Source organism: Talpa occidentalis, unplaced genomic scaffold (genome assembly GCF_014898055.3).
Source record: "Talpa occidentalis isolate TD23 unplaced genomic scaffold, MPIMG_talOcc4v2.1 talOcc4.12, whole genome shotgun sequence".
Classification (NCBI taxonomy): domain Eukaryota; kingdom Metazoa; phylum Chordata; class Mammalia; order Eulipotyphla; family Talpidae; genus Talpa; species Talpa occidentalis.
In genome coordinates, this window is record NW_023601212.1 from 22917478 (window position 1) to 22942695 (window position 25218).

At 36.9% G+C, this 25218-nt stretch overlaps 3 protein-coding genes across 5 annotated transcripts in view; 2 read left to right on the forward strand and 1 right to left on the reverse strand.

Moving 5' to 3' along the window:
- Nucleotides 1-25218, forward strand: part of VWA5A (von Willebrand factor A domain containing 5A) — a 185929-nt gene that overhangs the window by 21196 nt on the left and 139515 nt on the right. The gene's annotated exons all lie outside the window — the stretch shown is intronic.
- LOC119242097 (olfactory receptor 8B3-like) lies at nucleotides 14824-15772 on the forward strand. The gene has a single exon (XM_037507878.1). The coding sequence runs from the start codon at nucleotides 14840-14842 to the stop codon at nucleotides 15770-15772; it is 933 nt and encodes a 310-aa protein (XP_037363775.1). The 5' UTR covers nucleotides 14824-14839.
- LOC119242098 (olfactory receptor 10S1-like) lies at nucleotides 23960-24934 on the reverse strand. Its single transcript, XM_037507879.1, has one exon. The coding sequence runs from the start codon at nucleotides 24926-24928 to the stop codon at nucleotides 23960-23962; it is 969 nt and encodes a 322-aa protein (XP_037363776.1). The 5' UTR covers nucleotides 24929-24934.

Genomic DNA, 25218 nt, shown 5'->3' on the forward strand with positions numbered 1-25218 from the left:
GATGTTTCTGTGGTTGTAGGAGGACAAGGACCTCCTTTTCCACCATCTTCTCATATCATTCCCTGGTTGTGATATTATTCTTAGGCTTTGTAAGATGTTGCCATTAGAGTGAGCTTGGCAAAGAGTATGTGGTTTCTGCCAAGGTCAATTGAGACTGTTACAACCACATACTATAGATGGGGTGGTTAGACAATAGAAATTTATCTTTCTTAGGTGTGGAGGCTAAGATTAGAGTGCCAACATTGGCAATTCCTGGTGATGACCCTGTTTTTCAGATGCGAATCACAGGTCAGGGAGCAGAAACAAGGATGTTTTTTCATGTCTCTTTTTATAAGAGCACTAATCCAGTCAGGAGAACACCAACCTCATGACCTAATTATCCACCAAAGACCCCTTCTCCAAATACCATCATATTTGTGAGATCTGGGTCTAGATATTTGGATTTTGGGGGTACACAAACATTCAGTCCTTAGTAGTATACCTTTGTACTATTTTTCTACAAATGCTTATGAATATGCATTTACTGAAAAAATTACAAAATTGTGTGAAATTAGGACTTTTCCAGAAAGATAAAAGTAAAGGAATTTACCAACATACTTTCAATATAAGAATTACTATAGGAATTACAACAAGAATGAATATACTAGTTGGACACCTGACTCTACCAAAGGAATAAAAGGGTAGTTGAAATTTTAAGATTGTAAATATAAAATGGTTTTCATATAATTTTATCTTTCAATGATAAGGAACTATTCAGAGCAAAAAATAATGACAGTCTTTCAGAGTTTATAACAGGTGTAGAAGTGGTAGTAAGTGCATGAAACAAACACATTATGACTCTTATCAAATATTTATAGGAATATTGGGGCCAATATTTCATACCAAAAGCAGACAATAAACATTGCAATAATTGACATGTGCTAACCAGTATCCTGCAAGAACATATTTTTTAAAAATGTAAAATTTTAGCATATCTTTTCTAGAAGTACCTAGCAGAATAACATATAATAATAATTGGTATATGTTCCAGAAATGCATATTTGTTTAACACAGAAAATGAACATAGTAATTCGCCATATCAAGAGATTTAGAGAAAAATCATATGATCATTTCAGTAGATACAAGAGCCTCGGGCTCTTGGGCTAACATCCTGTCTTGATTAAAAGTTCCAATAAATTAGGCATAGATGTAATTTTTTTAAACTGGTGTAGAACAACTATGAAAATCCTACAGCTGACATAATATCTAGCCTTGAGTGCTTATATGCTGTCGTCAAAGGTCAAGAACAAGGCAAAGATATTAGCATGTCCTATTTATAACCAACATTTTTTTGCCCCAGATGATGTTTATTATGTTTATTGAAAGAGATTCTGTAATTACAATAAGAACCAATGGGCTGGGCCAGTTCCAACATTTGTCCCAGTTGGAGTAAATGTCTATGGGGCTTGCGATGAGTTAGGTGGGCCTCTGTGAGTGCCTCGCCCTCCCAGCTATAATAACCATTTTGCTGAAGATTTTAGCCAATGCAAAATACAAGTAAAAGAAATAAAGGACATTCATATGGAAAAAGAAAAAGTAAAATTGTCTTTATTTGCAGATGGTAGGCTTGTCCATGCAGAAAATCATATGGAATATTAAAAAATGATAAGATATGTGAGTTTAACAAATTTTTATTACACAAGGTCCCGATACAAAATTCATTTCTATATGGTAGCAAAAAACACTAAGAGTGACATAAGAAAGAACTTAAAATGTATCAGAAATATGAGATATTTAGAGAAAAAATGTTTCAAAATATTTTCAAGGACTGTACATGAATATCTAAAAAGCTTAGCTCAGACAAATTAAAGAAGACCTATATAATGAAGACATGTACTGTATTCATAAATTAGAGGACTCAATATTGTCTATTTGCCAATTCTCCCCAGATCGATCACACATTCAACACAATCCCAAACAAAATCCCAGCAGACTTTGCTGTACATATTAACAGTATGTTTCTGGAATTTGTATGGAAATGTAGAACAACTAGAATTCCCCAAACGACTTTGAATATGAACGGTAAATATGGAGTGCTTATACCTGACTTGAAGACTTTAGGATGGATCTGCAATAATTGAGGCAATGTGATACTGGAATCAAGAAATAAGGAAATATGATATGATGCACATAAGTTAACCATTCATAAACATTCAATTTTTTTCAAATGTACAAAAGCAGTTTAAGAAAGAATAGTTTTTTTCAACAAATGTCATTGAGACAATTGGTTGTCCACATATTAAAAAAAAAAACAGAAAAACATAGAAAGTAAAAGTTTGATTTATTCATGCATCATATATAAAATTTAACTTAAAGTGGATTATAAACTCACATTTAAAATCTAAAATTATAATATCTTTGGAAGAATACAGGACAAAATCTCTGAAACCTTAGGTTAGGCAAGTATTTCTTAGATATGAACCAAAAGTATGATTCAAGAAATAAAAGAATGGGTAAATTAGACTTGATCCATATTAGATCTTCTGTTCATCACAAGACATGATTTTGAGAATTAAAAATATCCTCATACATCTATTTAAACACAAATGTTCATAAGAGCTTTCTTTTCAATGGTCAAATATTTAAAATACCTAAAATTTTCATCAACGTGTGAATGGATAAATGAGTTGTGCCCTATCTGTATAATAAATATATTACTCGGGCCTCCCCTGGTGGCGCAGCGGTTGAGTGCTGGGCTGCGAGGCTGCCGCAGCCTCTACAGCGCCGGTTCATTCCCCGGCTGCAGACGAGGGTCCCACAAATAAATAAATAAATAAATGAATGAATGAATGAATGAATGAATGAATAAATAAATAAACTACTCAACAATAAAATGAGTGGACAGGTGATACAGAAAATAGCATGAGAAACTCAAAATAATTATGCTGAGTGAAACAAGTCAGACAGAAAAGAGTACACATGGTACGATTTCATTTATAATTAATTGTAGAAAATGCAAACTTACATCTAGTGTCAGAAAGAAGATAAGTGGTTCCCTGAGGTTGTAGGGAGATGAGGGGGAAGAAGATTTTATAAAATGGACTCAGGAAACTTTTGCACAATAAATACGTTTATTGTCTTCATAATGGTGACAGTTAAAGAACACATGTATCAATTGCATAAGCTTATTTCAAAGCATATTATGTGCTTCAAATATGGCAGTTATTGTATGTTGAAATATAACCTATTAAAAGTTTAATGATGGGCCTCGCTGGTGGCGCAGCAGTTGAGTGCTGGGCTGCGAAGCTGCCCGCAGCCTCTGCAGCGCCGGTTTGATCCCCGGTGCGCAGGCCTCTCCTGCGGCCCACTGCTCCCCCTCAGCAGTGTATTTTGTCAGTCTGCCTGTTCTGTTCCTCACTCTGGCTCTGGTGAATTCTCTCACCCTCCCGCGCTTCTGACTGTACCCAATGCTTGTATGAATAAATAAATAAATAAATAAATAAATAAATCTTAAAAAAGAAAAAAAGTTTAAAAGTTTAATGATCCCAAATTTCAGGCATTAAAGCATTCTCAGCTTCTCATATCAGTTATTTATAAGAGTGAAAAGTAGAGGGAATGCTATGACTTTTAATTAATTCTTCTTCATCCTTCCTTTAAAGAATGGTAAAACTAGTTCTTTGATATCTGACACCTAAAATTTAAAAATAAACCTGAAGATAGAATTATCTAAAAGGCTAAAACAATGGGGATTAACACTTTTCCCCTTTCCTTATTGATAAGAACCAAATTTTTCTGACCTGAAAACTTTCTTCTGAAAAATATGTGTGTCATGTTTTATCTCTAGATTTTGAATACATGTTAAACAAGTATTACTCAGTAAGTTTTTATTTGGAAGACAAAGAGGTGTAAGGGGTTTCTCCTAATTTCTTCCAATCTAGTTTTCACACAAAATATTCAATAGCAACATTGCATGTAATAAAACATTACACCTCTGTATATAATAAAGACATCAAATTCATCAGAGACATTTGAACCTTAGCTTGTATGACAAGTTTTCTTGGACTTTGTTAGTTGCTTGTTGAAAAATAGGAAGGGAATAGGCGTGGAATTGCAATTGCTTGACTACAATCTTCTATTTCATTTCAAGAAATTAGCCAGTTGGCAAGATGGAGGACTGCTGTATGACTGGCCTATAGCTTGTTTAGCACTATCTCCCATTCTATAATTGGCTTTTCATATAGTCTACCTCTACCCATGTTTAAAGCCTATTCAGACCAGAATAATCAATGTGTTGGGCTATTTCTGGCCTCCTACAGGTATATTAATAACTCTGAGCTACTAGAACAACGGAAATTACCTCTGACTTTCGGAAGTATTCTGCATCTTTACTGCATTTCCTTTTATTTTCTGATGTATTTTCCCTTCTAGGTATGCCAGATTCAGATCCCGTTGTTTGTAGAGAACTGGGCAATTTTCAAGAATCAGAGTATCCTTATCTCAAAGAAAACTGCTCTTGTTAAAGGCCTAAATGATTTTGAGATTTTTAATGTCATTGGGGCATCACAAATGATGGGGGCTGGATTTGATTCCAAGATCTTGTTTAATTGAAGTGCGTGGTCTCTGAGCTTTAGTCGAAATTTAAATTTTAATATTACTTTGAAGATTTACTTTACCTCCCCAGTTTTAGTTCCCTTATGTGTAATATAAATAATACATCATCTAAAATTTAATTCTAAGGAGAAACAGCATACACAAAGCAACTGGCAGAGAGTCTACACGTGTGGGAATCAACAGTGATTATGGTTACTACTGTGGTTCTAACAGTCTTTCGGTCATTTTCATTTTTCTCGCTGATTTTTTTCACCTTAAAAACACCTGTAATTCTATGAAATGCCTCTTCATTTCCAATGTTACCTCCCAAGTTAAATAACGTTTTCTCTGATGCCTATGATGTTACGATAGTCTATAACTTTTCTACCACTTGGCTCTTTTCTTCTCTTTTTTCATTTATCCCATGATTTAACTTTAAAAAAAATATGACTTCTAAGAATAAAATTGTTCCTGCAGATGAGGAAGAGGAGAAATATGGAGGTAGACTGTTTAGTGTAGAATAAATACTCTTTAACCTGGCATTTAAGCCCTTTTCAATACATAGAGTAATGTAACATCATTCACTCACTTTTTTGAACACAGCAGCTGTCTCTACCCCTCCCTACCCCCCATTTATAAGCAAACTTCTTTAACTAGATCCATAAATTATCTTCTGTCACCTCAGATTCTAGAAATGTGTGTGTGTCTGTGGAGCTTGTTTTCTCTATATACAATAAAGACATCAGATTCTTCCAAGACATTTGAAACTTAGCTTGTATAGTAAGTTTTCTTGGACTTCATTAGCTTGTTTGTTGAAAAATAGGAACATCTATTTCTCGCCAGACATTTAGCATAATTATTTCATTAAGTCCTCAGAGAGTACTAGAAAATAGGTGTTTTTCATATCACTATTATTAAAAGAGGACACTGAAAAACCATGTATTATAAAATCTGCACAATATTGGTGATTGGTGTGATCAAGATTGGAATACCTGTAGGTACTTAAAAATCTATGTTATATCTACCACTTATTTATTATATACCATGTTCAGTATGAGAATAAAGACTAAGGACATTTTCTAAGTGAACTTGAACAGGTTATTTTCTCCTGGTGGACAAAATAATAACTTACATCCCCCCCAAATATTTTCTTCTTTTAAACAAAGTGATGCTCTTGTAATCAGGGAAATGCAAATCAAAACTACCATGAGATACCATCTTACACCAGTGAGAATGGCACATATTAAAAAAACTAGCAACAGCAAATGTTGGCGAGGTTGTGGAGAAAAAGGAACTCTTCTACACTGTTGGTGGGAGTGCAAACTGGTCCAACCACTATGGAGAGCTGTGTGGAGATTTCTGGACCTACTAAACATAGAGCTTCCATTTGATCCAGCAATTCCACTCCTAGGTATTTACCCAAAGGACACAGAAACATCCATTCCAAAGACCACCTGCACCCCTATGTTTATAGCAGCACTGTTTACAATAGCTAAGCTTTGGAAACAGCCCAGATGCCCAAAAATAGATGACTGGATCAAGAAGATGTGGTACATATATACCATGGAATATTACTCAGCATTCAAAAAAGATAAACACATGCAATTTGCAGCAACATGGATGGCGCTGGAAGGGATCATGCTCAGCGAAATAAGCCAAACAGAAAAAGAAAAATACCGGATGGTCTCACTCATAGCGGAATGTAGAAAACTTAAATAAGGGACCAGGAAAATGAATAACTATAAGAAAGTGAAAATCAAAATCAACAAAAAACTATGAACCAGAGACACTTTTTGGGGTGTGGGGGCCGGGAGGGGAGGGATTGGGGTCAGAATGGGGGGTTTGCAATTGTATGGGGGAATATAAAAATAAAATTTATTATTTAAAAAAAATAAATAAAATAAAACCTTCAAAATGTCCAAAAAAAATAAATCAAAAAAATTAAATAAATAAACTAAGTGATGCAAAGTTTCATTTATTGTTTATTTTTTCTTTAATACACGTTATTCACATCTATAATTATTTCATAAGAAAATAAAAGGTTGATTACTAAAATAATTGAGACTGTCAATAGCATTTCACATACCTTGGCTCAAAGGACTTAGATCTTGGCTCTCAACATCATCTAATCTAGTTGTAGGGGCAGGGAGGGACTTAGAGCAGGTTTTCTATGATCTGCGGAGGAGGCAAAGGAGGAGTCTTGGAGTCCTCAGTGGCTCTCTCATGCTCTCATTGAGCTTTGCGCATATTGCAGCAACCAGGCAGGGGTGCCGGGGGCTAGGAGGCCGGTAGGCCTCTAAGCCCCCAGCAAGTCCTCACTCTGGGCTTCTCTGGCCTTCTTTTCTCCCCTTCTCTTCTTCCGGATTCTCTCCTGGCCTCTCTCCTGCTTATGCTTCTCTGGTGACTACCTCTCAATACCCCTCCCATGGCCCACAGAAGTAAACAAGACAGTTTGCAACAATGTAACAACTGCAGGTACCCCATCAAGCAGGGCAAACTTAATGGTGGGAGGGCAGAAAAGCCTGAAAAACCATTTACCCTACACTAGTCCTTTCATTTCCCAGAAGAAAAGTTTGTGCATGAGACATTGGGACAGGTCACTTGACCAAGGAAGAGGAAAACATTCCTAGTTGAGCTAAATCTCAGTTATTCTGACTTATACTTGAATCGTTTTCCTTTCCCATTTTGATCAGGGAATAGTTCCTTTCCTTGCTGGCCAATTGAAAGTGTCACCAGCACTTTATGGGGGTAAGCTGCCCACTGGGGACTCCGGGGAGCCTCTGACAGAAGTCTTCACAGTGTGTGCTTCACTCCTTATTCCACAGAGTGTAATGAAATGATTGAGCATGGGAGTGACTATAGTGTAGAAGACAGCAGATGCCCCAGCACCTGGAGCTAGGTTGCAGGTAGATATACACAGGTGATAAGTAGTATAAGACCACTACTGTGAAGTGGGAGCTGCAAGTGGAGAAGGCCTGCAGAAATCCACATTTCTGCCTAATGGTGACTTAAAAAGAGAGAACCAAATTTTGATAGCAGACAATATATGCTTGTGATAACATGAATGATATTTAACACCAATTATGTATTAGGAAATTCATATCAGTGGGCCTCCCTGGTAGTGCAAGGAGGTTAGCGTGGCACTGTGAAGCTGTCTGCAGCTGCTGCAGCAAGGGTTTGATTCCTGGACAGCCAGGGAGAAACCCACATGGTGCAGCAGACCTCGTGCCCCGCCTGCTGCTCCCCTCAGCAGTGTTACTGGTCTGTTTGCCTGTTCTGCTCCCCGCTCTGTCTCTGGTGAGTTCGCTCACCCTCTGACCTGTAACCCAGTTCTTGTATAAATAAATAAATATTTTTTAAAAAGAAATTCATATCAGTATCTCTGTCACAACTACCCTTAAAATTAGGCATCACTCTTCTCATCTTCTATACAAGGAAAGGATGACCAAAGAAATTTAAGGAGCTCTTTTATGACCAGTGGTGGAAGAGGCAGGATTTCATACTATCCTCTATGGCTCCAATGTATACACTCCTTCCCCTGCTCACTGAGACAGAATCCAGGAGAATGGAGAAAGAGCTTAAAGAATAAGTGCACCTTGAGAAAAATTTTACCAGTATCAAGAATTCATCTTGGCCTCTGTGGTCTTATGTGTTCTGCCTTAACAGAAATTAACTGAGTAAAAAACTGGTCTTTCATAGTTTTTCCATCATCAGCCAGAGAACCCCACGGATTGGGCTGTGTAAAGCCCTCAGTCTTGTCATAAAGTTATGAAGTGTGTTTTTTTTTAATCCAAGACTTCCTTCTGTTTATAAGAAATGCCTCTTCTAAAGTGTACCATTTGCAGCCTTCTCTCAACCTCAGCTCTCCCAACACTCTTAGGGCATAAAATGGGGAGGGAGAGGGCATGTTATCGAAGAGGACAAATGTGTCAACTTGTCTATTCAACTCTGGCCTTAATTTGGAAATGCATTCATCCTCGGAACTTGTGGCATCTTGTAAAATTCATATGAGACTTCAAAGGGTTGGATTTCAAGAAACATCTTGGTTCCAGGATCATTTTCTTACATCCAGCACCAAATACTCAGAATTATATAGATCCTGCTTGTTAACTAGGGGAAATATTGGAAAAGACCCTAAGGTCAAAAAAATTGCAAATTACCATCATTTATTTAACTTATAAGAAATGAAATGTTGAGAGCTTTGACAAAGGTTAAGTCAGGGTCATCTACTGCTCCAGATTTCCAACATTAAAACTGAGGGCACAAATATTTCTCAATTCTGTCTGAAGTCATCATATCAAAGAGGCAAGGAATCTTAATGCTAAGGCTGAAGGAAAGAGTCATTCAAGGCATATTCTGTTTATTTCATTTAAAAAAATTATTTTTGTGTAGAAGAACTAGGGTGTAGGCCAGACGTGTGGAGGGGTGAGAAAATTCACCAGAGACAGAGTGGTAACAGAACAGGTGGATTTTACTGAAATACACTGCTAAGGGGAGCAGCAGGCAAGACAGGAGAGGTCTGCTGTGCCAAATGTGGGCTAGCTCCCTGGCCAGGGATTGAACTCAGGCCATAGTGGTGACAGTGCTAAGACTTAAACCCTAGACCAGCAGGGAGGCCCTATTCTGTTCATTTCAATTTTGGCACAATCAAGTCCTGAGATTTAAGTGCCAAGCTACTAGTAAAATTTCATTCTGTTAACCTAGGGCCTGTGTCTCCAAAATCAAAGAAATACCTCCTCTAACCCCAGAAAAGGATGGTGCATTCCTTCAGGGTCGCATAATCATTTCAGAAAAGGAAAACTTATAAATTAGCTCTTTCTGAGGCATCAGGCAAGTATTATGATTAAAAGTAGCTTGTAAAATCTAGCTGTTAAGCTTTTCTATATTAGCTATTAGCTACTGCTATAAAATACATATGCTAAAATCTATTATATGACTTTCTGTGACAGTTAACTTGAATATCTATTTATAAGTTCCCGAGTAACTTCATCAGTTGGGTTATGATCACTTTTACTACTTCAGATAATAACAATACAATCCCCTTGTATTTTTCCTGTTTAAAATATTATCATTTTGAACCTCAAATTAATATTGTTGGTTATCCTGCTTAATGTCTTGGGAGACTTGCATAAATTCAAATCGTTACAAATTCTTAGTTTTATTGTTGGAAATGGTTTCCTGATCTCATGCACTTTGCACTAAAATTACCTCTTGTCCAGATGAGAATCAATGAAATGAATTCAAGCAATGAGAGATATAAACACGCATATTTCTTATTCAATCTACACAATAACTTAATTTACACAATTAGAAAATTATTATTATTTTACACTTTATATTTGGACAAACTGGAGCATAGCAAATTGAAAAACCTCCCAGGTAGAATTAAGATGCACCTTTAAGCTTGTTTGACTTTGATAATAGACCATGGCACTAAAAATGACTATAGCATGCTGTTTGTTAAATGAAAATAATTGAAACTTGATGGACTTAAAGATTCATAGGAATATAAGCTGAGTTGCCTCTCAAGATAGAATTTAAGTTGTGAAAACTCCGATTTATATACAGAAGGGTTTTTATGTTGGAAAAAAAAAAGCAAGACAACTACTACATGCCATCTAAAAAGGGTATATTATATAGTTAGAGGCATGAAAGGAAATTTGAAAGAATTAAATGTAGAAACTATGAGAAAACTGGCATGCTGTTTTGATCACAAAGAAAATAGATTCAAGTCAAGGAGCATTGTTAAAAATAGAGGCGCATTTCATAATGATAATACAATAAATCTTTGCGAACTGGTTCTAGCCCCACTCAACTGCAGTTCAAGGACCTAATGATGCTCATCCTTGTAGCTGGTAGCAGGCCAGCTGACTTCAGTCCTGACTTTGAACCTTAAAGAAGCCTTATGATTCTATGCCAGCCCCCTGTGCCACAATTTGGGTGTAGTTCTGCCTTCCCAAGAAACCAGTGGGATACAATCTTTCTTTCTGATGGTCTATTGAAATCAGTTCTAACTGTGAAACATGAAGATCGTCTGTGACATGTTCCTACTTTCCTGATGCTCTGGATCTAGTGGGAACATATTCAGGGATCCATACCTGTCTGCACCCTTGGTACAAGGCCAGATGTCTAATGGAATTAACCTGGGAGTAACTTGTGACCTGACTCTAGCCCTTCTCAACCATGTTTCTAAATAAGACCCATCCGTCTGAAGATCCAGTGTTCCTGGTAATGGGCTTCCAACCACTGATCCAACTGGACATCCAGCAATAACCACATGGTCGGGCTTCAATTTTGCTAAACTGCAATACTGGAGGCAGCCCCATTGGCTTGTGGACCCAGCAAAAGAAGGTATTTACCTGATGAAACTGGCCTTTAAAGAGAGAAAAAATGCAGGCCTCCCTGGTGGCGCAAGGGGTTAATCACAGCACTGTGAAGCACTCCACAGTCGCTGCAGCACAAGTTTGATCCCTAGCTGTGGACTTCTAGTGAGTCCGAGCCTGAACTGCGACGGTGAGGGAAATTAGACATGGGGGACTGTCATGTCCAGCATGCAGCAAATCTTTATTGTCTTAGTGCTCATTATATACTATTTTAATTGTAGCAGGTGTAACATCAAAGCATACCACATAATGATAACATGTATGAATGATTAGTCTATTTTCTTACTATTATCTATTTACTTCAGACAGTAGGATACCAGGCGGTTAGTTCTCACACACATAATCTTATCGCCTCCTAGCCTGAGCCTGGGAAGTTCGCTCATTATTTTGTTGTTGTCAATCTGTGGAGATGTATGCAGTTCACTTCCAGGCTCTCAACACCAAATCCTGTCACCCAGAGGTTTTCCTCCGAGACACATGTGTTTTCCCATGCCTTAGGGACTCAGGTCAAGGCCCTTCTGCTTACTGCGCAGGATCTCTCCATTTTGTTATTCTCAGACTGTGGAGATGTAGAAGCCCGACTCCACGCAGGTCACTTTCCAGGCTCTCAACACCAAGTCCTGTCACCCAGAGGTTTTCCTCTGAGACGCATGTGTTTTCACATGCCTTAGAGACTCGGGTCAAGGCCCTTTTGCTCACTACGCAGGGTGGCCGCCTCCAACACCTGGCCAGCCAGGGAGCTACCCACATGGCGCAGCAGACCTCTGACCTGTCTCATCCACTGCTCCCATCAGCAGTGTATTTCAGTCAGTCGGCCTGTTCTGCTCCCCACTCTGTCTCTGGTAAATCTTCTCACCTCCTGCACCTCTGATTTACACCCCAGTTTTTCTATGCATAAATAAATAAAATCCTTAAAAAAAGAAACTCTCAAGAAGTGAAGATCTATGAGTTGATTGACAAAAATTTCAAAATTATTATTTTAAACTTCAGTAAGCTGATCAAATCAGCTTGATCAAATTCAGAAATCAATCCATGAATAAAATGAGAAATTCCACAAAGAGAAATCATAAAAAAAAGACCTGAAAGAAAATTTTTGACCTGAAGAATATAGTTAATGAAATAAAGACATATTTTTATGCCTTCAATGATAGACTCAATCAGGCAGAAGAAAGAATCTGTGAACTCTAAGATAACTATTCTGAAATTCTCTGCTCAGAGCAGAAAATAGAATGAATGCTATGAGCTTTGTGGGAGACAAAAGACAAAAGGGAACCATACACATGTTATGCGAGTTCCAGAATGACAAAAGAGTGGGGAGGAAGTATGGATGAGGGGGTAGGCATAGAATGTTTAAATGAAGAAAGAATGACTGAAAACATACAAATCTTGGGAGGGATATGTACCTCCAGGTTTATGAAGCTCAAGATCTCCAAACACGATCAACCCACAGAAATTTACACCAAGATATATTTTAATTAATTATAAAAGTCAAGTACAATGAGAAATGTGAAAGTAACAGTCAAAAAGTGATTCATTACATACAAGGCTATCAGAGGATTTCTAACCAGAACCCTTTCAAAACAAGAGGCGTGTACTGATATATTCAATGTGCTGAAAGGAAAAAGGAAACCTGCTCACCAAGAATACTATCTTTGTAAAAGTCATCCTTTAGAAATTAATGTTTCAACCGAAAACCTATTAGAAGGTATGAATTATTTCAATAAAGTTATAGGATATAAAATCAAATTATGAAATTGAGTCATATTTTTATATACAACCTTGAAATTATGAGAAATTGAGGTGGTTGTCTTAAGATTAGATAAGGAAATTAATGGAACAGTCCTATACATAATAGCAACAAAAATAATAAATTGCTTAGGAATAAACTTAACCAAGGAGATGAAAGCTCATACTCTTAAAATTACAAAACAGTAATAATATGAAGTTAAGGGAGGCACAGAAATATGGCATACATCCCTTGCACATTAATTGGAACACATCATATTGTTAAAATAGCCAGACTACCAAAAGATATTTATACTTTCAATGAAATCTCTATCACAATCTCAATCGCAATTGGTACAATAAACATTCAAAACATTCATTTAGTTCTTATGGAACCATAAAGGAGCCCAAATAGCAAAGCAATCTTGAGTAAGAAGAACAGAGTCAGAGGTATTACACAGCTATTATAGAAATGCTTGGTGAGTGATTAAAAACACTTAAAGCAAACTAACAGCAAAAGAAAATCTCAGCAAACAAATCTGCCTCCAGCCTCTCTGACCCCAGTACCAGCTTGTATCTCCCCCTGCCATATTAAATTTTCTGAGTCCCTACTTTGATAATTTTGGCCCAATGCTAAAAAAGAAATAAGCATATTGAGTGGTTCTTAATGGCTTCTCATTGTTAAGTTCAATTATGACATTTAAGCTTCCTGTATTGATCTGAGTATTACGCAGTTGTCCTGGGAGAAACACTAGGACCTGTCTGAGTCTGTTGACATTCACTGTGTGACATTTAGGGAGCATAGAAATTGCATTCTTTCTCTGAGCTCAGTTACTTTCATCTGGAATGCTCTTAGCTGGCCTATGTGAGTTCAGTAGTGACCCTTACATAGGATTTTCCAATCCTACACTGAGATCTACAGGGGAAAACATTGACCTAAACTTCGACCATAAACTTTGCCTGTTGGACAAGCTTTCTATTGTAGTATCTAGACTAGGCACCAGAAAAGACAGCAAAGGGGATTCTCATTCATTCCTTTTTTAAAAATTGATTAAACAGGTGTGTATCAATACCTATTCTATATTCAATATTTCAGGTATTCATCTAAGGTGCTGTAGAAATAACACTGAAGAAAATAGATAAAATGTGTGCTCTTTTGAAACTTAGTTTTAAGTGTGTGTGTATGAGTTGTGGGAGGACACAACAAAGAGATATATAGTATTTTGAATAGGGACAGATGCTGTAGACTTAGGAAGAGTCAGCTGCTTTTCTACTCGAGGATGTGCCCCATTTGGTAGTAAGTTAAAACGTATGTAAATATACTTTCAGCAAGTCATTGCTATTACAATCAACGCAGCTATACATGAAGAGCAATTAGTTTCAAAGCCTGATCTCTGGGGAAACATGCATCTTCCATTTTAATCAGGTCCCTAGGCTTTCCCAACTCATAAAACCCCAGGGTCATATTGTAGATGCCTCTTATAGCTTCAGCAGATGATATTTACTACCCCCGCCTGGAGAGGACACCCTCAGAATTTGTCATCTCTCACTCATAGCATCTCAGAAACGGGGGTACAGATGTCTGTGCTCTGGCTCCCTCAGTACAAAAGTTCCCTAAACTACAAACACTAACAAAGACAAAGAAACTTTGCTCTGGACTGTCCAACTCTAAAATTTATCAGAGTCACTTGCCCCTCTGTGAGAATACAGAGAAGAATTAGCAAGACTGACACTGAAATCGTGATGCATAAAGGAGAGTGTTGAATTGTATATATCCTGCTGTTCTTCTAAACCTCAGTATGGAAGCCAAGACTCCTTGAAATACCTTATCTCTTCTCAACTGAGATGAATGTTGATCATTAGGTGGCATGGTGGACTGCCAAAGCAGAAGTGGAGCAAAGATGCGGTAGAATTGTGAGTGGTGACAGGGTTCCTGAATCTTATCTCTACATAACTTGTCCTTCAGTGTTCTGATATGTATCCTTAAAAATTAACTCAGCCTTTATTCAATAGCAAAAGCAATGGCACACAAAAGGGTGGGCTTGAGCTTATCCTCCCACTCTGGGTCTCATCTCATTGTAGGGGGATTGGGTGGAGAGAAATAGGAACTCATTTTAATGTTACCCTTTTGTCCTGTTCTCACAGATATGTCTTAGGGAAGAATGGCATCAGGAAATGTCTCTTCAGTTACTGAGTTTATCCTACTGGGTTTAACAGAACAACCAGAACTCCAGCTGCCACTCTTCTTCATTTTCTTAGGAGTTTATGTGATCACCATGCTGGGGAATTTGGGATTGCTCATTCTGATTGGTCTGAACCCCCACTTGCACACTCCCATGTATTTCTTCCTCTTCAACCTTTCCTTTGTTGATCTCTGCTATTCCTCTGCCATAACTCCCAGAATGCTGATTAGTTTTGTGAAAGAGAATGTTATCTCTTATGGAGAGTGTATGACTCAGCTTTATTTCTTCTGCTTCTTCGTTATTGATGAGTGCTATCTTTTGACAGCAATGGCCATTGATCGATATGTGGCCATCTGTAAGCCCCTGCTTTACAGGGTCACCATGTCCAATCAGATGTGCTTCATGCTGATAATGGGCACTTATATGATGGGGTCTTCAGGTGCCATTGCCCACACTGTGTGCATGTTGAGACTCACCTTCTGTGATGGCAACATCATTGATCATTTCATGTGTGATGGACCTCCCCTGTTCCAGCTCTCCTGCACAAGCACCAATGTCAATAAAGTGGTAGTTTTCACTATTGTGGGAATCAATGTACTAGTTTCCAGTGTCACCATCTTCATTTCTTACACCTCGATCATCTCCACCATCCTCCAAATCAGTTCTACAAAGGGCAGGTCTAAAGCCTTCAGCACCTGCAGCTTCCACATAATTGCAGTTTCTCTGTTCTTTGGATCAGCAGCATTCATGTATCTTAAACCTTCTTCTACTGGTTCTGTGAATCAAGATAAAGTATCCACCGTTTTTTATACCATTATGGGGCCAATGATGAATCCTTTCATCTACAGTTTGAGGAACAAAGATGTCCATGTTGCTCTGCATAAGGCATTGAAGAAAAGGATGTTCTTCTAGATAGAAATTGTTTTATTCATTGATACAAATTCTGGCAAAGGCATATAATGTATCATGCTATGGAGAAAATAGAAGGAAATTAAAATAGCAATGCAAATGATTTATAGATTAGGGATTAACTTAACTCTATAAATCACTATGTCAAAAAAAAAAAAAAAACAAAACTACGAGGAGGATTGATCCTTCATCCTTTCATGAAAAGTGGGAAAGCTAGTTCATTTTGTCATCCTCCAGCTTATTTTCAGAGATTATAAATTTTTAAGTAGAAAAAAGTTGTTTGACAATAAATCTAGATATGTTAAAGTCATAAAATTTTTGACTGAGGCATGTCTGGAATATTTTGATACTTTTCACGGATATATAAACTTTTGTGGACTTTAGATTTGCCATTCCTTAATCTAATAAACTTCTTTTGAAAGACCATAAAGTTTGCAGAAATGAGAGTCATCTATTTGCGTACAGTTAGGACTTTAGCTTTGGGAGATACCTTTGTTTCCCAAAAGAACAAAAAAGAGACTCCTTTCTCTCTGGTCTCTGATCTCTTATATTTATCATAAGGGAGCATGGTAAAGAGAGATTTCCTTCTCATCCCTGTTCCTAAGAACAGGAAATAGGAACATAACCTTTTAGAGCAATCAGGAACAGCGACAAAGGAAGCTACAGGAAAGATTACCTCTTGGGACTTTAGGACAGAAATGGTGGATAATAGGACATGTTCTGTGTTCATTGGGAAGATTTTATACAAGAAATATTTACCATTTATTAGCAGAAGACTTCACATTCTTTTCTCTAAAAGACCTAAAAGTCCCCCATTCCATTAGCTGTCTGCATTTGCCTTCAAGTACTTTCATTCTCCCTTTTGTCTTAGGATACATGGTATTAATGATGTTGTTATTTAATCAGCAAATGTGTGTGAAATTTTACTATCCCCTACTGTCTTTTTGTTTGTAGAGATATTCACTATTTCCCACACCATTTCATATTGGTAATTTGTGTTAACTGTCTTTCTCCTTTGTCAATCTTTTTATTGAAATTTCAATTTCATTGATCTATATTACATTTTTTAATGTTTTTGATTTTTACTCTTCTTTATTATTTTTTTCTGTCTTCTTTGTATGTTCATAATTGGAATCTTCTTCCTTCCCTCCTTCCCCTTCCTTCCTACCATCTCTCCTGTCCTACCTGTCTTTCTCATTAAGGCACCATTGCTTTAGAGCATTTTATATATCGAGAGGTATAGCATCACACCCTTCAGATGTATGTTTCCACATCACACACAACACCAAGGCACCTAAAAATGTTTGGGTGAATTCATTTGTGAGGTCTTCTGTTCTTGAACTGTTTTTTATTTTGGTGGTGGTGGGAGATTTGTTTGTGTGTGTGTGTGTGTGTGTGTGTGTGCACGTGCGTGCAATATATGCTGTAGACGCTTTAATTTTTTATTTTATTGTATTGTTTTTTTCTCTTTTTCCCCTTTAGTAAGTCTAAAGGATTATCAATTTCAATTTTGAAAAAAATTGCCTCAGAGTTTTGCAGATTTTTTTCTTATTCTAGCGTTTTCCCTTTTCTGTTCTAATCTTCATTGCATACTTCTTTTGACCTTAGTTTTTTTCTTTTTTTTACCTCATCCTTGAGATTTAAGTTAATTTGTTTATTTAATACATTCTTTCAAAATATAGATGCTCGCTATAAGCTTCTCTCTTAGTATCACTTTTATGCATCCTGTAAGTTTTGTTATGTTGTTTTTGTTTTCATTTGTCTTCAGACTTTTCTAATTTCCTTTATGATTTCTTCTTTCATCCAGTGTTTGTTCAACATTTTGTTTAATCCCTATGTGTTTATGAAATTTACTATCTTGCTTTGGTTATTGATATTTAGTTTCATTTCATTGTAATAAGAAAAAGAGCTTGGGATGATTTATTTATTTATTTATTTAAATTAAAAATTTATTTATTTATTTTTAAAGATTTATTTATTTATTTGTACAAGCACTGGGTATAGTCAGCAGCGTGGGAGATTGAGAGAATTCACCAGAGCCAGAACGGGGAACAGAACCGGCAGACTGACAAAATACACTACTGAGGGGAGCAGTGGCTGTGCCAGGAGAGATCCATTGTGCCAATAGAACCATTGGTTTATATTGTTATTAGAATTTTGTAAGTATAGAATTTCCTCCTGTTGTAGTATCCTTAGCATACCCACCACTCTTTTGGATGATTTAAATATGCCTAAATTTGTTAAATCTTATTTTGTGACCTACCATGTGTTTTATGTGCTCTTTAGAAAAACTGAATATTTTGCTACTGTTGGATGGAATAGTCTGTGTATATCTTGTAGGCCCATTTTGTCTATGATGCTATTCAAGTCTATTACTGAAAATCTGGATATTCTACCCATTATATTTATTCTTCCCACTTTGTTCATTGTTTTCTGTCTGTTGTTCTTGCATACCTTTCTTCCTCTTTTGCTTCTTCCTTTGTATTGTAATGATTTGCTTTAATTCCTCTCTTTTTCTTGCATACATCTTCTTTGGGTATTTTAATTGTGGTTCCTGTTAGGCTTACATGAAAAACGCAGTCAATTTTGGATTAATAACAACTTGGCTTTGAATGTGTACAAAAAGTCTGCATTTTTGGGCCTCCCCTGGTGGTGCAGGCGGTTGAGTGCTGCGCTGTGAAACTGTCTGCAGTCTCTACAGCGCCTGTTCCATCCCGGCCTGCGAGGGTCCCTCATGGTGCAACAGACCTCTCCTGTCTTGCAGGCTGCTCCTCTCAGCAGTGTATTTCGTCAGTCTGCCTGTTCTGTTCCCTGCTCTGTCTCTGGTGAATTCTCTCACCCTCCCGCACATCTGGCCTGTACCCCGGTTCTTGTATAAATAAATAAATAAATAAATAAATAAATCTTTTTAAAAAAAGTCTGCATTTTTATACCTTCCATACACTTTATATTATTGAGGTAAGAATTTATATTTGTTCGTATGTATTTATTAAAAGAATTATTTAATTAAAATTACTCTTAATATTTTTATCTTTTAACTTTTTTACTAGAGTTAATAAACATTTATGCCTTCTCTTAATCCTGCAGAGTCAAGCTAGTTGCTGAGGTCCATGTTGAGATCCATGCTGAGATCCATATGGCCCTGGCTCTGGGGCATGCATAGGTTAGTTGGTGGTATCCATGGGTAGGTGATGTAGTTTACTGTCTGAATGCTATGAGTTTTTGCTTCTATCCAGATGATCCAGCTGTGTTGGTTCTCTGAGTGTCCTGGTGAGGTGAGATGGAGCCTCTTGGGCAGCATCTTGAACATCTGGGGAAGCCAGATACTTATTTTGCTGTTTCTTTCCCCTTTGGGAAATTATAGGCCTAAGAGATTTCTGTCCACACTGAGTTGTGGCAACTTAGAGGAGAGGTGACATGTGTAAAGAGGAATTCTTCTTGCTCTTTTAAATGGCTACTTTGTGTTTGGCTATTGTGTTTCGCTGGAGTATTGAAAACACTCAAATCAACTAACAGCCCCTCTTAAAGGTGTTTTCAATTATGGAGAGTTGTTTAATTGATGTTTTTGTGGGTGTACAGAGACCAGGACCTCCTATTCCGCCTTCTTGCTTATGTCATCCCCTGCTGTTACATTATTCAATAGTGTTGCAAGACTTTGCCATTCATGTGAACTAGGCAAAGAGTGTATGGTATTTGCCAGAGTCAGTTGAGACTGCTGCAACCAAATACCATAGACGGGGTTGTTAGACAAAAGAAATTTATCTTTCACATGTTGGAGGCTAAGATTAGGTGCTAGTATAGTCAGGTCCCAGTGATGGTCAAGAACAAGGCAAAGTTATTAGCATGTCCTACTTATATTCAACATTTTGTTGAAGATTTTAGCCAATTCAATAAGGCAAGAAAATGAAATAAGGGACTCTCATATGGAAAAGTAAAAAGAAAAATTGTCTATTTGCAGATGATAAGCTTGTCCATGTAGAGAATCATGTGGAATATTAAAAAAAAACTACTAAAACTAATGCCAGTTTAACACATTTCTATTATACTAGGTCACTATACAAAATTCATTTCTATATAGTAGCAACAAACACTAACAGAGTGACATAAGAAAGAAGTTAAAAATGTAACAGAAATATGAAATATTTAGAGAAAACTGTTTCAAAATACTTTCAAGGACTGTACAATAAAATCTATATAGCTTTGCTGATACTAATTAAAGAAGACCTAAATAAATGAAGATACACACTGTATTCATAAATTAGAGGACTCAATATTATCTAGTTGCCAATTCTCCCCATTTTTATCATACATTCAACATAATCCCAAAGAAAATCCCAGCAGATTTTGTTGTACAAATTAATAATGTTTCCAGATTTGAATGGAAATATAGAGCGACTAGAATACCCTAAAGGACTCTGAATATGAATGGTAAAGATAGAGTATGTATATCTGACTTTAAGACTTTATTATTGACCTGCAATGACTGAGACAATAATATTGGCATCCAGAAATAATGAGATATAATGTGTGTAAGTTGCCCCAGTTATAGCTAATTTTTTCAAACATGCAAAGGAAGTTTTAGAAAGAATAACTGTTTCAACAAATGTCTCTGAGATGACTGGATGTCCACACACACAAAAGGAAAGTAAAAGTTTGATTTATTCCATGCACCGCATATAAAATTTAACTGAAGTGGATTTAAAAAAATTTAAAGTTCTTTTTTTAAAAAAGATTTTTATTTATTTATACAAGAACAGGAGAGGTCTGCTGTGCCACGTGGGTTTCTCCCCAGCCAGCTGGAAATTGAACCGGTGCTGCAGAGGCTATGGACAGCTTCACAGCACTAAACTCAACCCGTTGTGCCACCAGGGAGGCCCTTAAGTGGATTATAAACTTACATTTAAAACCTAAAATTATAATGACTTTGAAAGCATACAGGACAAAATTTCTGATACCTTGGGTTAGGCAAGTGTCTAATATATAAACCAAAAGTATGATTCAAGGCAGAAAAAAATGGGTTGATTAGACGTGATCATTATTAGATCTTCTGCTCTTCACAAGACATGCTTTTGAGAATTAAAAATATCCCATACATCTGTTTAACCAGCAATGTTCATAACAACTCTCTTTTCAATGACCAAATATTTAAAATATCCAAAATATTCAATAACATACAAATGGATAAATAAGTTGTGCCCTGTCTATATAATAAACTCCTCAACATTAAAAAGAATGGACAGATGATACAGAAAATAGCATAACTGAATCTTAAAAGAATTATGCTGAGTGAAAAAAGTCAGAAAAGAGTATACACTGTATGATCTCATTTATAACCAATTGTAGAAAATGCCAATTTATATACAGTGTCAGAAAGAAAATCAATGGTGGCCTGAGGATGTAGGGAGATAAAAAGTGGGAGGGAGGTGTTATAAAGTGGCCTTGGAAAAACTTATTGGAACAATAAATATGTTCATTGTCTTCATTATGGTGAGAGTTTAAAATGTGAATACTTAAGTCAAAACATATCAAATCATGTGATTCAAATATGTTCAATTGTGTATGTCAAATACAATCTGTTAAAAATTTAATGATTCCAGACTTCAGACAGTAATGCATTCTTACCTTCACATAACAATTACTTATAAGAGTAAAAATTAAAGGGAATCTATGACTTTTAATTAATTCTACTTCATCCTTCCTTTAAAGAATGGTAAAACTATTTTGTTCACGTCGGACACCTAAAATTTAAAAATCAAACCTGAAGATAGAAATATTTAAAAGGAGAGAACAATTTAAAAGGAGATTAACAATTTTTCTCCTTCTCCTACTGGATATTGATAAAAACTAAACTTTCTGACTTAAAAACTTTCCTGTGAAAAATATGTATGTGTCTTTTTTTATCTCTAGAACTTGAATACAGGTTAAACAAAAGTTTTACTCAGTATTTATTTGGAACGCAAAGAAGTGTAAGTGGTTTCTGCTGTTAAATTTCTTCCCATATAGCTTTTCACACGAAACATTCAGTAACAATTTTAAGGTAAGATATATATCGGTACCATTATCGAGACCTACCTAAACAAACAAACAAACAAACAACAACAACAAAAAACCCAATATCATGGAGAATCCATGCTGCCAGAAAAGATATTAAGATGAAAGAACAGAGTTGGAGAGAGGAAAGTATTCTCACTGAGTGGAGAGATATAGAAGAGTTAAGGCTAAAGTGAAAAGAAGGGAATATGAGCAGAATTGCAGTGGCATGATTACAGTCTTCTATTTCAGTTCAAGTAGTCATTTGGCAAGATGGAGGATGCTGTACAACTGGACCATAGCTTGTTTAGCACTATCTCCCATTCTATAATTGGCTCTTCATATGGTCTGCCTCTACCCATGCTTGAAGCATATTCAGACCAGGATAATGAGTAGTTCTGCTACTTCTGGCCTCTTCCTGATATATTAATAATTCTGAGCTACTAGAACAAGGGAGACTAGCTCTGATTTTTAGAAGTATCCTGCATCTTCACTGCATTTTTTTTCTCTCTTTTTTAAAATGCATTTTCCCTTTCTAGGTATGCCAGGTTCAGATCCTGCATTTACAAGAACTAGGCAATTTAAAATTCAGAGAATCCTTATCTCAAAGAAGACACGCTCATTAAAGGCCTAATAATTTTGAGATCTCTAATGTCTTTGGAAATTCACAAATAACGAGGGCTGGATTTGGATTTGATTTTCTCTAAGATTTCATTGTTTAATTGAAGTATGTGGTCTCTGAGATTTAAGTTGAAATTCTGAGTTCAGCTATCTATGACTTTGGAAGAATTACTGTATCTCCTCAGTCTTAGTTCCTTTATGTGTATAATGTAAATAATACATCATCTTAAAATATAGTTCTAAGGAGAAATTACATAGATAATGCAACTGGCAGAGAATCTTGCACATCATTTTGAATTAAAATCTTTTTTGAATTAAAATCTTTTTTGAATTAAAATGATTATGATTAGTATTGTGTGATTAAAAAATTAATCATTTTTGAATTAAAGTGATTATGGTTAGTATTGTAGTTCCAACAATCTTTCAGTCAGTTTCCCTTATCTTATTCATTTTTTCTTCTTTAAAACACCTCTGCTATAATTCTGTAAAATGCCTCTCCACCTCTAGTGTTACCAACCAAGTTTGGTAATATTTTCTCTTATGTCTGTGATGTTATAATAACTATAGGTAGTTATTCTACCACTTGACTCTTTTCTTCTCACTCTTCCTTATAGCATTTATTCCATGATTTAACTTAAAAAAAGATGTGATTTCTAAGGGTAAAATGTTCCTATAGATGAAGGAGAGGAGAAATAAAGAGATAAACTGTATAGTGTATAATCTAAACTCTTTAACTTGGCAATGAAATTCCCTTTCAATCCATAGAGTTGGAGTTACTCATTTTTTGTACACAGCAGCCACTGTGTACAGTTTTATATGTAAAACTGCTTAACAAGAACTTTGAATGATCTTTGTCACCAAGAGTCTAACAATGTGTGTGTGTGTGTGTGTGTGTGTGTGTGTGTGTGAGATAGTGGCTTTCTCTATATACAATAAAGCCATCAAATTCTTCAGAGACAATTTGAAGCTTGTCTTCTTAGTAAGTTTTTTTGGATTTCTTAGTCCACTTGGAAAAAAAATGAGAACATATATTTTACAATAGACATTTAGCATAATTATTTCATTAGTCCTCATAAAATACCAGAAAATAGATATTTTTCATATCATTACTATTAAAAGAGGACACTGAAATACCACGTATTATAAAATTTCTACAAGATTGATGATTGGTGTGATCAGGATTAGAATAGCTAATCCATGTTATTTCTATCATTTAGTTATACACATTGTTCAGTAGGAAAATAGACTAAGACATTTTCTAAGTAATCTTGGGTAGGTCATTTTCCTCCTGGTAGACAAAAAAATCCACTTACATCCTTAAAAAAGTAGTTTCTTCTCTTAAAGTGGGTGATGCAAAGCTTTATTTATAGTCTGTAACTTATATTTTTGTTATCAGTATTCTTCAGTGTGTTATATACACTTCTTATTTATTTCATACAAAATAAAGGATTGGAAAATAAATGAGACTATGAATAGCACTCCACATACCTTAGCACAAAAGACTTATCAATAGATCTTGGCTCTGAGCAACCCAGCAGGTTAGGGGGGTGGGCTGCACCCTGGAGACTCTGGAGATCCTCTGGACAGAAATCTTCGCAGTGCGCGCTTCACCTCCTTATTCCGCAGAGTGTAAATGAAAGGGTTGAGCATGGGAGTGACTATAGTGTAGAAGACAGCAGGTGCCCCAGCGCCCACCTCGCTGGAGCTAGGCTGCAGGTAGATACAGACAGGTGGCATGTAGTATAAGAGCACCACTGTGAGGTGGGAGCTGCAAGTGGAGAAGGCCCGCTGGCGACTCTCAGAGCTGCGGATCCGCAACACAGCTGCTACGATGAAGATGTAGGATATGATGATGAGGATCAGACAACTTGCGCCCACCACTCCAATGTTGACAAGCATGAAAAGCTCATTAATGGTGGTGTCAGCACAGGCCAGCTTCAACACAGGGGGGATGTCACAGAAGAAGTAGGCAATGTGGTCAGGCCCACAGTAGCGCAGGCGGAAGGTGAGGAAGGTATGGATTGCAGAGTGCACGGCACCTGTGGCCCAAGTGATCCCAGCCAGCGCTGCACACATCTGCCTGTTCATGGCCACTGGGTAGTGGAGGGGTTGACAGATAGCCAGGTAGCGGTCATAGGCCATGACTGTGTACAGGAAGCACTCGGTGCTGGCCAGGAAGTGGAAGCAGTAAAGCTGTACAACACAGCCCTCAAAGGTGATCACCTTCCCATCCAGAGTGAAAAGGCCTGCCATGACCTTGGGCACTGTGACTGTAGACAGACATGCATCCAGAAAGGAGAGGTGTCCCAAAAAGTGGTACATGGGGGAGGCCAGATGAGGGTCAGAGCCCACAGTGATGAGAATGAGGAGATTCCCAGTCACCGTGATGGCATAGATGATAAAGAAGAGGAGGAAGAAGAGGCTCGGGTGTTCAGCTGTGTACATCAGGCTCTCCAGGAAGAAGTAGCTCACCTCTGTCTGGTTGGGGTCCTCTGTCTTCAAAGCCATGCTTTCACACAGACTGACTAGTTAGCTGCTTTGCAATATAGCTGACGTTAGCTGATATAAAAAGTAGCCATTCCACTTTCCTGAACTACCATTAGCTATTTTCCCTGGTCCTTATGGTCTTGACCTCTGAACTAGAGAAATATATCTAGGTTTGTTTCACTGAGGTGGGCTGTTCTAAGGTTTTCTTGCAGCCCCTTGTTGCAATGAATCTTGCAATATGGAATCTGTCATCTTTGTGGGACATATGAAGGATTGCAAGGATTATTTGGAGAAATGTACTCACTAAGTAA